Raw genomic sequence first — 12969 nt, 5'->3', positions numbered from 1 at the left:
TTTTGACGCTCACTTAGTAGAGCGACCGGATGGCAACCGCAAGGTTGCCAGTTCAAACCCGGGCTCCCCCAGAGTTAGTGTCGAAGTGTCCTTGAGCAAGACTCTGAACCCCTAATTGCTCTTGATGTGCTGGTTGGTGCCTTGCATGGTTTCTGCCGCCATCGGTGTATGAATGTGTGTGTGAATGGGTGAATGTAATGCACAATCTATGTAAAGTGCACCATTTACCATTTTATCTCTATTCTAGGGCTGGGTCGGTTAAAGTGGTTAAAACGCTAAAGTGACACCGATGCGTTCCAGGTCCCAATGGGTTTAGTCATTGTGATTGACTCTGTGCAGCTCAGCGTGCGGGCCAGCGGCCAGGTGTTTGTCCGGGACCCCCGGGGAGGGGGCGAGGTGGAGCTGTGGGGGGAGATGACGGGGGGCCAGGAGGACGCCCACGGCCAGAGGGACATGGTCATCGTCAGGCTGACCCACGGAGAGGACGGAGGAGAGGCCGTCCTGTGTCAGGTATGGATGTCCTGTCCACCGTCCGTTCATGTGCAGTGAATCATTTTCCACATAGAATTAAGGCCAAAAATCCCTTCCTTCTAAATCAGTAGTTCTCAAACGTTTTCGTGTCAAGTATCCCCATAGTGATATATTTATGAATACAAAAAGAGTCGCCCTTTTACCAACTCGCCCCCGGGCGTACTGCCGGCGGAACAGCGCGGCCTGGTATTCCTAAGAAAATTATGCTTAAAGGACCTATAACATAAGATTCTACTTTTTCAATTTCTTTTGTGTTTTTGGAGCTCCCATGTGTGTTTTCTATCCCCACAAATAACCAATTTTGAACAATCAGGCCTTCATGTCATATGGGTGTTTTAATGGAAATTGCTCTCAGAAACAGCTCGACTGATTTTGGCCTCATCGTGATGTCATCAATGTCACCCTACTTTGTATAATTCCTCCATTTCTTCAGTCTTCAGTTGCAAATTTGCATTTCCACTTTGTTTACAATGTCCACCATTGTTGATTTTCCAAGCTGGCATGGAATGGAAACAAGCCTGGTTTTATCTAGCATCAGTATTATAATGACTTAAATATTAAATAATCTGCATATCAGCACCCCCACCACCTCAGGACATTGTGGCATTGCAGCTAAAACTGCTTTCAAAGTCCAGGAAGAATTGACAAGGCCTGGTTATATCAGAGTGGTGATTGAGGCTCAAACCATTAAAAATAAGTTTGAGGGACATAGACAATATGATTATTAAATATTAAAAGCAGTTTTAAAATGCATGTTATTTGCGCTTTAAACGGTTAAACCTAACCTTATTCCTAAGCTTAACCTCAGTAAGACTATGCCTAAACCTAACCCTATACCTAAACTTAACCCCAATAAAACGATGCCTAACCCTAAACTTATTTCTAACCTTATTCTCAGTAAAACAAAATAAAGAATACAGGTATGGGTTCCATATACCTGATACCATCTTTATTTGGCCATGGCCCCCTAGCCTGGGTTCCATATACCTGATACCATCTTTATTTGGCCATGGCCCCCTAGCCTGGGTTCCATATACCTGATACCATCTTTATTTGGCCATGGCCCCCTAGACTGGTTTCCATATACCTGATACCATATTTATTTGGCCATGGCCCCCTAGACTGGTTTCCATATACCTGATACCATATTTATTTGGCCATGGCCCCCTAGCCTGGGTTTCAGCCTGAAGCGCTGCGTTCCGTACATTTGTTTTGTCACTTTTCTACTCAATCTGGCCAGCAGCCTGGAACTCGCCTATGCTTTCTATGGACTAGGCGGCTCCAGGCAGGATCCGCAGGGAGAAACTGTGCGCAGCTGCTGGACATGAGACTAATTACTTAAGAACGACAGAGATAGAGAGGAGTGTGTGTGTGTACGGGTGTGCGTGTGTGCGTCAATTTAACAAAGGTGCAGATGATCAGAAATCAGCAGAGAGTGATCGACGTTTGCGCTACTCTATGGCGAATTGAAGTGGACTCAGACCCAGACTTTTATTTTCCTCCCTGGAAATAAAAACGTCTGGGTTTCCCGAGGCTACCGGTTAAGTAGCCACGTTGTTGACTGATACACCATCAGCCAGCGCCACGCTGTCCATGCTTTTCTCACTCGAGCCTCGAGCGTAAAACCTACGATAAAAAGTAAACACTAATTTGATTCAGTAGGCCACGATGTCAGATTTAGCAGTGCAAAAAACCTGACGGGTGTGTGTGGGGTGAGTTTAGTGAACGATACGTGCAGTACATTGCAGTGCAGTGCAGTATAGCTGCGCAAACTGGTGTTTTTTATTTCCCTCAACCCGCAGACCACAGACCAATCGGAAGCCGCGGGTCGATTTCACCCGTTCATAATATTAAACTTTCACCATGACACGCACAAAACGCATCAAAGTCTTCATTCATTCGTATGCTATATGAGTCTGGACAGACACAGATGGCTGCTGTGATGGAATATTTCCGGTTCGTGTTCATATTCCAAAACCTCACATTTTTATTTGAATAAAATAAAAGGAAAGGTTTTGTTTTCTCCCATATTGTCACAATGCATTCTGTTTTGGGTTGTGGTTATCCGAATCCATATTGTCACGATGCATTCTGTTTTACAGCTAGCCACAAAAGCAGCTGCTTTCTAAAAGGAATTAAGTTTCCCGCCTCCTTCTTCGCTGCAGGTGCATCTGGAAATGTCGCCGGAGTCCCAGGAGGTGACGTCGGAGGGCTTCGACGAGCTCAATTCCAGCAACGCGCGGCGCTACGAGGTCCTGACCGAGATCCTGACCTCCCTGGGTCTGAGCTGTGAGCTGGGCCAGACGCCACCTCCCACTCCTGTATACCTGTTCTCCACCTGCCAGGTACAACTTTCCTAATCCAAAACCTAACATCCGTCTAACAGAATTATCTGTGCAATGAAACTATGAGTATACGCTATATAGTCACTAGTAGGGTACTATACTGTATGTCTACATAAAATGCTATCTAAATTACATGAGTTGAGCCTGTATGGTCGTCGAGGCAAGTGCTACGGACTAAGATGGAGTCTGAAGAGGTGGGTTTTCAGACCACAGCGAAAGATTTGGAGTGAGTCTGCAGTTCTTATTGCAATGGGAAGTGCATGCCATAGTTTTGGAGCCAGGAGGGAGAAGAGTTTGGGACGTGTGGAGCGTTGTCCCGGCGTTTTTAGTGAATGTTCTGCCAGCTTCCCAGGTAGGAGCCATGAGCCTCTACGAGCGCTCCGTCACTGGGTCCATAGACATAATATAAAAGGCTAGATGGTGCAAGGCGGAGTCTCCGGTGTCGTTCACCGGCGGCCATCTTGCTACAGTCAACTTTCCTGTTACGTTCGATGCCAAGCATGCCAGTGGGGTAACGGTGAGAACGGTGGCCTGTGATACAGGTGTCGCTAAGGGGCGGAGGTGTGTGAGGAATTCACTAATAAATTCATTATTAATCATTAATGTGTCAAATTGAAAAAAGGGCTTCGTTACGCCCTCCATATTCATATGGTCAATGCCTGTGTGAAAAGTGGGAGCGATTGGTGCCGGCAATGAGGAGATAATGCGGTGTTTCTGACACACACACACTCACACACTCACACACACAGACATTGTTAGAATTATAGTATGATGATAGTATGATGATGTTTATATGTTGGTTGTGTGCACAGCTGTTACCAGTAGAGGGCACTGTGTGACTGTGAGTTTATGGAGGAGTCGTTAGTATGAGTACCATCATCAATGTCGGGCAGGAACTACCTGTATGTCCAACACACACAAAAAATACCCTGTGTTCACAGTGTATCCAATGTAGAAATTAATTAGATTAGATTAGCGCTGTGTGTGTGTGTGTGTGTGTGTGTGTGTGTGTGTGTGTGTGTGTGCGCGCTCACGCCGGGGGCACTGGCGAGCAGGTCCAGTTGAGGTGAATCAGGTATTGGGGGTTTGTGTTTGTTAAGGAACCTAATGGCAGAAGGGGATGAAACTGGCACTGCCCTTTGCCTTCTTGAATCTCGATGCAGTGTATCTCCTACCGAGGGCAGGACCTTGAAGTGACATGCTTGTGTCACTAAATAAACCCAGAGACTCACACAGGCTTACATACAGCTGGCAATACATTGCGGCTGAGTTCATTTAGCCAAGTTATAAACTACAGAACCATTTTAGCAAGGTGCAGTTATTTGGTCCGCACTATAGTGGGCACTATAGTGGGACTTAAAGGACCACTTCACCACTTTTCAACCTCTCTTCATATAATTATGTCCTCACTAATGTTCATGATAAAATAGCACCATTGTTTTCCTACTCGGGCTGTGTCTCATTAAGGGCTGTGAGCAGTTCAGAAGCCCGTTCACCACATCATCATTGTTAGGCAGATTGTTTTTTAACAAAATTAATTTAGCTTTTTATTATCGTGAGCTTCCATTTTGGCTTCCATTTTCACATTGCAACCTTTCAGGACTAGAAAGCCTGCAGTTTCTAATAGCTTGGATTCCGCATCGATGATGCCACCGGTGGACGGGTTTCTGAACTGCCCCCACACAGCCCTCCTATGAGACACAGACTGAGTAGAAAGAAATGGTGCTATTTTATCATGGTCATTAGTGAGGAGTGAGGACCAATTATATGAAGGTAGGTTGAAAAGTGGTCCTTTTAGGCCTATTCGTACTCCAGTTTTAGGTGACAAGGTGACCTGTAGTAAAAACAGAAAGATGTGTAAACGGGGAGCGATAAAACGCGCCTATAGTTAATTTTCAATGAGTCGCGGTGTGACAACGCAAGTGTATATTTACGCGAGTGCCGTCCCGTGAATATTTTGCGCGCGTGCTCATTGCGTGCACACGCCCGCGACTCACCAGACCTGGATTATTTTCTGTTTAGCTTGCGCCCCTCTTCAACAGACCTGGAGGAGACCTGTGTAGATCCAGGCCCTCTTCAACAGACCTGGAGGAGACCTGTGTTGAACCAGGCCTTCTTCAACAGACCTGGAGGTGACCTGTGTTGATCCAGGCAACAACGCCTGCGTTCCTCACTTCACGTTTGCAAGGCCCTTTTATAGGGCTGCAACTAACGATTATTTTCATAATCGATTCATCTGCTGATGAATCGGATTATGACACTTATTTAGCTATCACCTTAAATATATATTTTTGGTTATTTTAGACAAAAGATATATAAATAATTCAAAATGTCATTTGATTAGCTGCTGATTAGGCTGCTATTCAAATAAAAGACAAACTAAATTAAAATGAGTTAAAGCAACTCATGGTGTCTTTAGGCTTATTCTGACTGCATACATTTGATTAAAGAATAGCTACACATGTGTCAGTCTAAAAGGAACAGTACTCTTCTGAACTCAAATACATACAGTAGGTCATTTAAAAATAAATATTGTTCTTGTTCTTGATATTATAATCGCTACGTGTCATATTTTGCTTTGCAGTCGTTTCTGTGCCTCTATCATCAGATTGTAAGGGAAGAGAGATGGCTCACTTCTCCTTTACTTTACTTACACTTAACACTGGAAAAACTATGGAAATCACCTATGATAAATTGCAAAAAACTAGTGATTAGTTGCCGAAACGATTACTAAATTAGTTGACAACAAATTGAATAATCGATTCGATTACGATGAATCGATGAATCGTTGCAGCCCGGCCCCTTTATGGTGAGCGGTGAGTCTGCTTATTACCACCGCGGTGTGACGTCATGTTGTACACCTTGTCGCCTATAAAACCGTAGTATGAATGTGCCTTTACACGGCACCCCCAAAGAAACCCTAAAGGTGGTTGCACGCTGGACGCGTTTTTTTGGGAAACCGATGGAGAAACGCTGCTAGAAATCCGAAAAACGTGCTCCGTGTGTGGTGACCTTAAAGGAGAATTCCATGCTAGAATGCTTTCTTAACTTTCTTTGAAGTTGTTACGTCCCCACCAAAGAGGTCCAGGTGTTTTTTTTGTGCAAAAACTCCTTATTGGCTATTTCCCCTACCACAACACCCCATAGCCCCATTAAATTCCCATTCCATTCAATGCAATTCATTGAGGGCTTATGGTTGGGGAAATAGCCAATAAGGAGCTTTTGAACAAAATTACACCTGGACCTCTTTGGTGGGGACGTAACGAGTCCGACTACAAAGAAAGGTAAGAAAGCCTTTTAGTATGGAATTCTCCTTTAATGGTGCTTCAATGGTATGGAAAGCCTTATATTTGCGTTTATTATTTTGGTAAGTTACTCTTCTATGTCTATGAGGAATGTTTTATGTCTTGCCGTTTATAACGCGGCCACTAGGAGTCAGCAGAGCTGCAGCGTGCTGGTAAGCAGGCTGTAAGAAAAAAAAAAACACTCAGTGCAGATGTTATCACCGGTCTGCACTTTGTCCTCGCAATGTGTTTTTAATCTCACTTCGTCCAAAGTGGAAGGAATCCCCTTAACTTAACTTAATGGACATAACAAAGCCCGACTGCCACTTGCACTTACACAACACGGGCATTATATGTATATTCTGACGGTCCCGTTGCTAAGCCCATGCTAGCGGTTAAAGGCGGTGCTCATAAATCACGCCGAGGGGGTGAAAGTGTGACCAAAATGAAGTTTCGGGGGGCCCTTGTTGGCGTTTCTGCTGAATATCAGAGCTAAGGTTTCTGTTAGGGGTGGTGGGGAAAAAAAGAAAGTAAAAACTGTACCAAATGATGATTATTATTATGATGGTTGGGTGTGTTTGGATAGGGCTGTGACCTGTGGACCCCGCTGCCCCGAACACTTTCTGTTAACAAACACCAGGCTGATGAAAAGGAAAGGCAGCGATTGCTTCCAGATTGCCGCCTGGTTGGACCCCCCCCCCCTCCTAGGGTACACACATGGGGCAGGGCAGACAGCTGCAGACCTGTTGCACCTTCACTGTTCACTGGTTCTGTCTGAGAATTATACACGGGCAGATGCCCCGAGTCGTATGATCTTTAAGCGAAAGTCGCCATCGATGTAATTGATCGCTAATCAATGCGTGAAGGGCACTATTTACAATGGACGAATATCTAACCAACAGACGTACATCTGTATAGTGGAACTGTGGATGTCGTCTATCCGGCGGGATGACACTAACGGTTTGCCCGACTGCCCGACGGCAAGACAATAAACAGTTTGGGCAAGTTGAGTTTGCTTTAAAGTTGCCCGACGGGCAAGTGCATTCCGTCTTCAGTAAATATTATTGGCTATCCACGAAGAACAATGCTACCTTTTTACAACTATCTGTTGTAAAAAGACTCATTCTGTCTTTCAATAGTTTTACAATTTACAATTTAATTTACAATAGTTTGTGCTACAAAGTGTACATTTTAACCTGTCATTTTCTAATGGGTGATTTACTTTTTGGGCAGCTGGTCATGACCTTTGGTCAAGTAGAACATGGAGGGCAATACGAGTGCCTCTGTCAGCCCATGTCAAGAGGTGAGTGCTAGGGGGGTGAGGTGGAGTCTGAAGAGGTGAGTGCTAGGGGGTGAGGTGTAGTCTGAAGAGATGAGTGCTAGGGGGGTGAGGTGGAGTCTGAAGAGGTGAGTGCTAGGGGGGTGAGGTGGAGTCTGAAGAGGTGAGTGCTAGGGGGTGAGGTGGAGTCTGAAGAGGTGAGTGCTAGGGGGTGAGGTGGAGTCTGAAGAGGTGAGTGCTAGGGGGTGAGGTGGAGTGAAGAGGTGAGTGCTAGGGGGTGAGGTGGAGTGAAGAGGTGAGTGCTAGGGGGTGAGGTGGAGTCTGAAGAGGTGAGTGCTAGGGGGTGAGGTGGAGTGAAGAGGTGAGTGCTAGGGGGTGAGGTGGAGTCTGAAGAGGTGAGTGCTAGGGGGTGAGGTGGAGTCTGAAGAGGTGAGTGCTAGGGGGTGAGGTGGAGTGAAGAGGTGAGTGCTAGGGGGTGAGGTGGAGTCTGAAGAGGTGAGTGCTAGGGGGTGAGGTGGAGTGAAGAGGTGAGTGCTAGGGGGGTGAGGTGGAGTCTGAAGAGGTGAGTGCTAGGGGGGTGAGGTGGAGTCTGAAGAGGTGAGTGCTAGGGGGTGAGGTGGAGTCTGAAGAGGTGAGTGCTAGGGGGTGATGTGGAGTCTGAAGAGGTGAGTGCTAGGGGGTGAGGTGGAGTGAAGAGGTGAGTGCTAGGGGGTGAGGTGGAGTGAAGAGGTGAGTGCTAGGGGGGTGAGGTGGAGTGAAGAGGTGAGTGCTAGGGGGTGAGGTGGAGTCTGAAGAGGTGAGTGCTAGGGGGTGAGGTGGAGTCTGAAGAGGTGAGTGCTAGGGGGTGAGGTGGAGTCTGAAGAGGTGAGTGCTAGGGGGTGAGGTGGAGTGAAGAGGTGAGTGCTAGGGGGTGAGGTGGAGTGAAGAGGTGAGTGCTAGGGGGGTGAGGTGGAGTCTGAAGAGGTGAGTGCTAGGGGGGTGAGGTGGAGTGAAGAGGTGAGTGCTAGGGGGGTGAGGTGGAGTGAAGAGGTGAGTGCTAGGGGGTTAGGTGGAGTGAAGAGGTGAGTGCTAGGGGGTGAGGTGGAGTGAAGAGGTGAGTGCTAGGGGGTGAGGTGGAGTGAAGAGGTGAGTGCTAGGGGGTGAGGTGGAGTGAAGAGGTGAGTGCTAGGGGGTTAGGTGGAGTGAAGAGGAGAGTGCTAGGGGGTTAGGTGGAGTGAAGAGGTGAGTGCTAGGGGGTGAGGTGGAGTGAAGAGGTGAGTGCTAGGGGGTGAGGTGGAGTGAAGAGGTGAGTGCTAGGGGGTGAGGTGGAGTGAAGAGGTGAGTGCTAGGGGGTGAGGTGGAGTGAAGAGGAGTGCTAGGGGGTGAGGTGGAGTGAAGTGGTGAGTGCTAGGGGGGTGAGGTGGAGTCTGAAGAGGTGAGTGCTAGGGGGTGAGGTGGAGTGAAGAGGTGAGTGCTAGGGGGTGAGGTGGAGTCTGAAGAGGTGAGTGCTAGGGGGTGAGGTGGAGTGAAGAGGTGAGTGCTAGGGGGTGAGGTGGAGTGAAGAGGTGAGTGCTAGGGGGTGAGGTGGAGTGAAGAGGTGAGTGCTAGGGGGTGAGGTGGAGTCTGAAGAGGTGAGTGCTAGGGGGGTGAGGTGGAGTGAAGAGGTGAGTGCTAGGGGGTGAGGTGGAGTCTGAAGAGGTGAGTGCTAGGGGGGTGAGGTGGAGTGAAGAGGTGAGTGCTAGGGGGTGAGGTGGAGTCTGAACTTAAGAGGTGAGTGCTAGGCGGTGAGGTGGAGTCAAATGTCCTTTTCCTGGTTAGTACTCCAGCTGCTGCAATTTGGACTAGACCTATAAGACCACTTGTTGCCGTTGCTGGTAAACCGGAGAAGAGAGCATTGCAGTATTATTCTATTCTCGAGGTGATGGACCATGGGTTTCGGCATCGGGAAGTGAAAGTGTTGGACGGATTCTATAGCTACGTCGCGCAGATGGAAGAAGGCAGATTTTGTGATGCTTCTTTATGTGGTGTGTGTGAAAGGATAGAGATGTGTCAAAGATGACTCCTGGATTTCGGACTGTTGGTTTGTGGGTTATTGGGCAGCCGTCAAGGTTTGGGGTTATTTTATTGTGTTTATAGCGGGACGTTCCGGCATTCACTTCTAGTCCTTTTTACTAGTTGACTAGTTGCCTAGTTTACTAAACAACTAGTCGACTAGTCGACTAGTTGTTTAACTACTGTACCTATTATGTATTTTGTTTTTGGAAATAAATATGTGTACATTGGTGACTATAACTGTAATCTACCTGATCTTGACGCTTGTCAACTAGTACTAGTACAAGGTGCACTAGTGGATTTAGACGACTAGTTGAATAGTCGATTAGTTGCTTAAAGCCCTTCAAACCTTCAAATGAGGTTTTCACTGAAGAATGCTGGCAGTCAAAGAACCACTTCAACACTTTTCAATCTATCTTCATAAAATTGGTGCTCATGTGTGATGTTCATGATAAAATAGCAGCTACTCAGTCTGTGTAGGCAGTTCAGAAACCCGTCCACCATTGACCTCATCGATGGGGAATCCAAGCTAATAAATGGAAACGGCAGGCTCTCCATTCCTGAAAAGGTGCAATGCGAAAATGGAAGCAATCGTTCTCACGATAATACAAATCGAAATGTTCTTTCAAAAGAAATCTGCCCATTGATGATGTCACTGGTGCACTATAATATTAGTGAGGACCAATTATATGAAGATGGGTTGAAAAGTGGTGAAGTGGTCCTTTAACCCATTCTGAACGGGAACCCATGTTGGTGTTAGCATCATGTATATTCATGCATCATTTTTTGAAAAATCAAAGAACGACTGACATTTTTAGAATCTCAGGTCAGAATGGGTTAATCAGACCAGTGTGTGTCCAGTGGAAACCTCGTATGAATCTGATCTCAGGTCAGAATGGGTTAAGGAAGAATTCATGAATTAATACCTGGCGCTGATCACACTCGTGTGAAGTGAGCGGCGCTCCTATCGTCATGCACCGGCACGCATGCCGTGCTCAGCCAATCGAATCGCCACAAATGTGGCACGCGTTCCGTGCTCAGCCAATCGAATCGTGGTACACGCAAACGCACAAAGCTGGGCATAGGAGGGGCTATAGCGCCCCCTAAAAAGAACAAAAGTAGAGAAATGAAGATGCAGGGTTTCTGCGCGACGGCAGCGATGCTATGACTCACTCCTAGACGCTTCCTCTGACCGCCTGTGATGAGGACGGGTGTGACGGATAGATTTTTAAACATCATTTGGAGGGGTCCTCATGTGGTGTAATGTAAGCAAAGACTCATGTTCTGTGCACATATAGCGTTTAGGTTGAGTCCACAGACACACTGCGTCTGGGAGCCAGGCTGATTAATGCCAAGTGACGGCTCTCGGAGAGAGGGGTTAATTAAGATGATCCATGATTAGCAACAGACCTTCGTTAACCCTTCACAGTCAAGAGCCACGGTGTTAATTTAACAAGCGTATGAATGCAACCAAGTGGACCCTTATGGGGTCACCCATTTATACGCTAGTTAACCCATTGTTGGTGAATAAAATGTTATTTTCATGTTAATACGATATAACTTATACAATATGCGTGGTGTTAGAAGGACCCCTAAAATACTTGCCCCCTAAAATGAGATGTGATTTAGAATGTTCAGCAACTACGGACTAAATACACAAAAAATCTTGAGCAAGAATGGTGCAGCACAATATAGTCGTCATTCTACATATTTTTAATGGGGTTTATTTTATATATTTTTTTAATAGAGAGACAGACATATATTTTTTTAATAGAGAGACAGACAGTAGGCTGACAGGAAATGGGGGAGAGAGATGGGGGAGTGACATGCAGTAAAGGCCGTCGGGATCGGGGGTCGAACCCGCGGCACACTGCCAGGCCTCGGACTATACCGGCCAAGGTGCCTGGACCGCTGAGCCACGGCCCGCTGTAGTCCTCATTCTTGTTTGCCTTTTCGGCATGTATACTTTTCGCCGCAGGAGAACAAGGCCCGCTTCCTGACGTGGCTGCGGGCTCACGCGGACCCCGGCGGTCTGATCCGCTCCTCCAAGACCCCTCTGAGGCTGGTGTCCGCCTCCGGCTGTCCCCAAGGAGACCACGACCCTCTGAGGCTGGTGTCCGCCTCCGGCTGTCCCCAAGGAGACCACGACCCTCTGAGGCTGGTGTCCGCCTCCGGCTGTCCCCAAGGAGACCACGACCCTCTGAGGCTGGTGTCCGCCTCCGGCTGTCCCCAAGGAGACCACGACCCTCTGAGGCTGGTGTCCGCCTCCGGCTGTCCCCAAGGAGACCACGACCCTCTGAGGCTGGTGTCCGCCTCCGGCTGTCCCCAAGGAGACCACGACCTTGGTCTTGGTCTAGGTAATTTATACTTCTTTTTACTTGACTTATTTATTTCCAATACTTTTTCTTCTACTCCACTGCATCTCGGAGGCAAATATTGTACTTTTTACTACGCTACATTTATTTTAAAACATTAGTTACTCGCGATGCGACGCATTGTGAGCTGATTATATCGGCTATTTTCAAAATATTTGTATCCACTTGAAAACTTGAAATGAGACATTCTGCATGAAGAGTACTTTTGACTTTTGCCACGTTAAGTACATTTTGATGACGATACTTTTTGTACTTTCCCTCAAGTAGCCTACATTTTGAATTCCGGAACTCTTTTGTTTTAATTATTATTATTCAAGATTTCAAGGCATACAGTAAGATTATGAAATACCATGTTTTATGGCATTATGAAATACCATAACACAATGTGACACACCCATATAGGTCTAGGACATACCAGAAGAATACAATGTTACATTATAAATGTCATATGACCGCCCTTGTGGTGTGGTAGTATTAAAAAAAAGAAAAAAATCAAATTATAGTCCAGAGTATTATAGTTCTACATTGTGCAGTAATTGATACTTTTCACTTAACCCATTTTGGGCAGGAACCCCTTTTGGTGTTCGTATTATGCTATGCTTTAGCTATTGAAAAATAGCAGATCTACAAGCTCATACAAGCCACAGAGTGGCGCGCTACGAGCTTGTAGGTCTGCTATTTTTGAAAAATCCAAGAACGACTGACATAGAAACATGGCTTTTTCAGAAAACTGTCAGGATGTAGAAGACATTTTTAGAATCTGATCTCAGGTCAGAATGAAAACTGTCAGGATGTAGAAGACATTTTTAGAATCTGATCTCAGGTCAGAATGGGTTACGGCCAAGCTACACCAGGCAATTTTGCGCGTGTGCATATGCGTTTTTTACTGCGCACGTACAGTGCGTTTGGATAGGACCAATATATGTCAATGATACCAGCTACACCAGACGCACGGATACCGCGGGCCATCCTACGCGTGCTCTGAAAATAGGATCTGTTCAAATTTTTTTACTTGTGTATAATGCCCCCATGCGCGCGTATCTATATATCCTCCCGGAAGGTCCCGCACAAACCTGCCGCGCGTCTGACAGATGGATGTAGCCAGGGCATTTGGCTTACGCACG

At 46.6% G+C, this 12969-nt stretch overlaps 1 protein-coding gene across 1 annotated transcript in view; it reads left to right on the top strand.

Moving 5' to 3' along the window:
• The window catches only part of hlcs (holocarboxylase synthetase (biotin-(proprionyl-CoA-carboxylase (ATP-hydrolysing)) ligase)), a 68872-nt gene that overhangs the window by 12682 nt on the left and 43221 nt on the right, over window positions 1-12969 (top strand). The window contains exons 8-10 of the mRNA XM_083760684.1: window positions 340-510; window positions 2697-2876; window positions 11449-11827. Of these exons, the coding sequence (XP_083616810.1) occupies window positions 340-510; window positions 2697-2876; window positions 11449-11827 (730 nt within the window). The remainder of the gene's footprint in view (window positions 1-339; window positions 511-2696; window positions 2877-11448; window positions 11828-12969) is intronic.

Source organism: Protomyctophum parallelum (assembly GCF_964188405.1).
Source record: "Protomyctophum parallelum genome assembly, chromosome: 1".
NCBI classification, from domain to species: Eukaryota; Metazoa; Chordata; class Actinopteri; order Myctophiformes; family Myctophidae; genus Protomyctophum; species Protomyctophum parallelum.
Note: the sequence above shows the minus strand (reverse complement) of the source record. Positions and strands in the feature narration are given on the sequence as shown.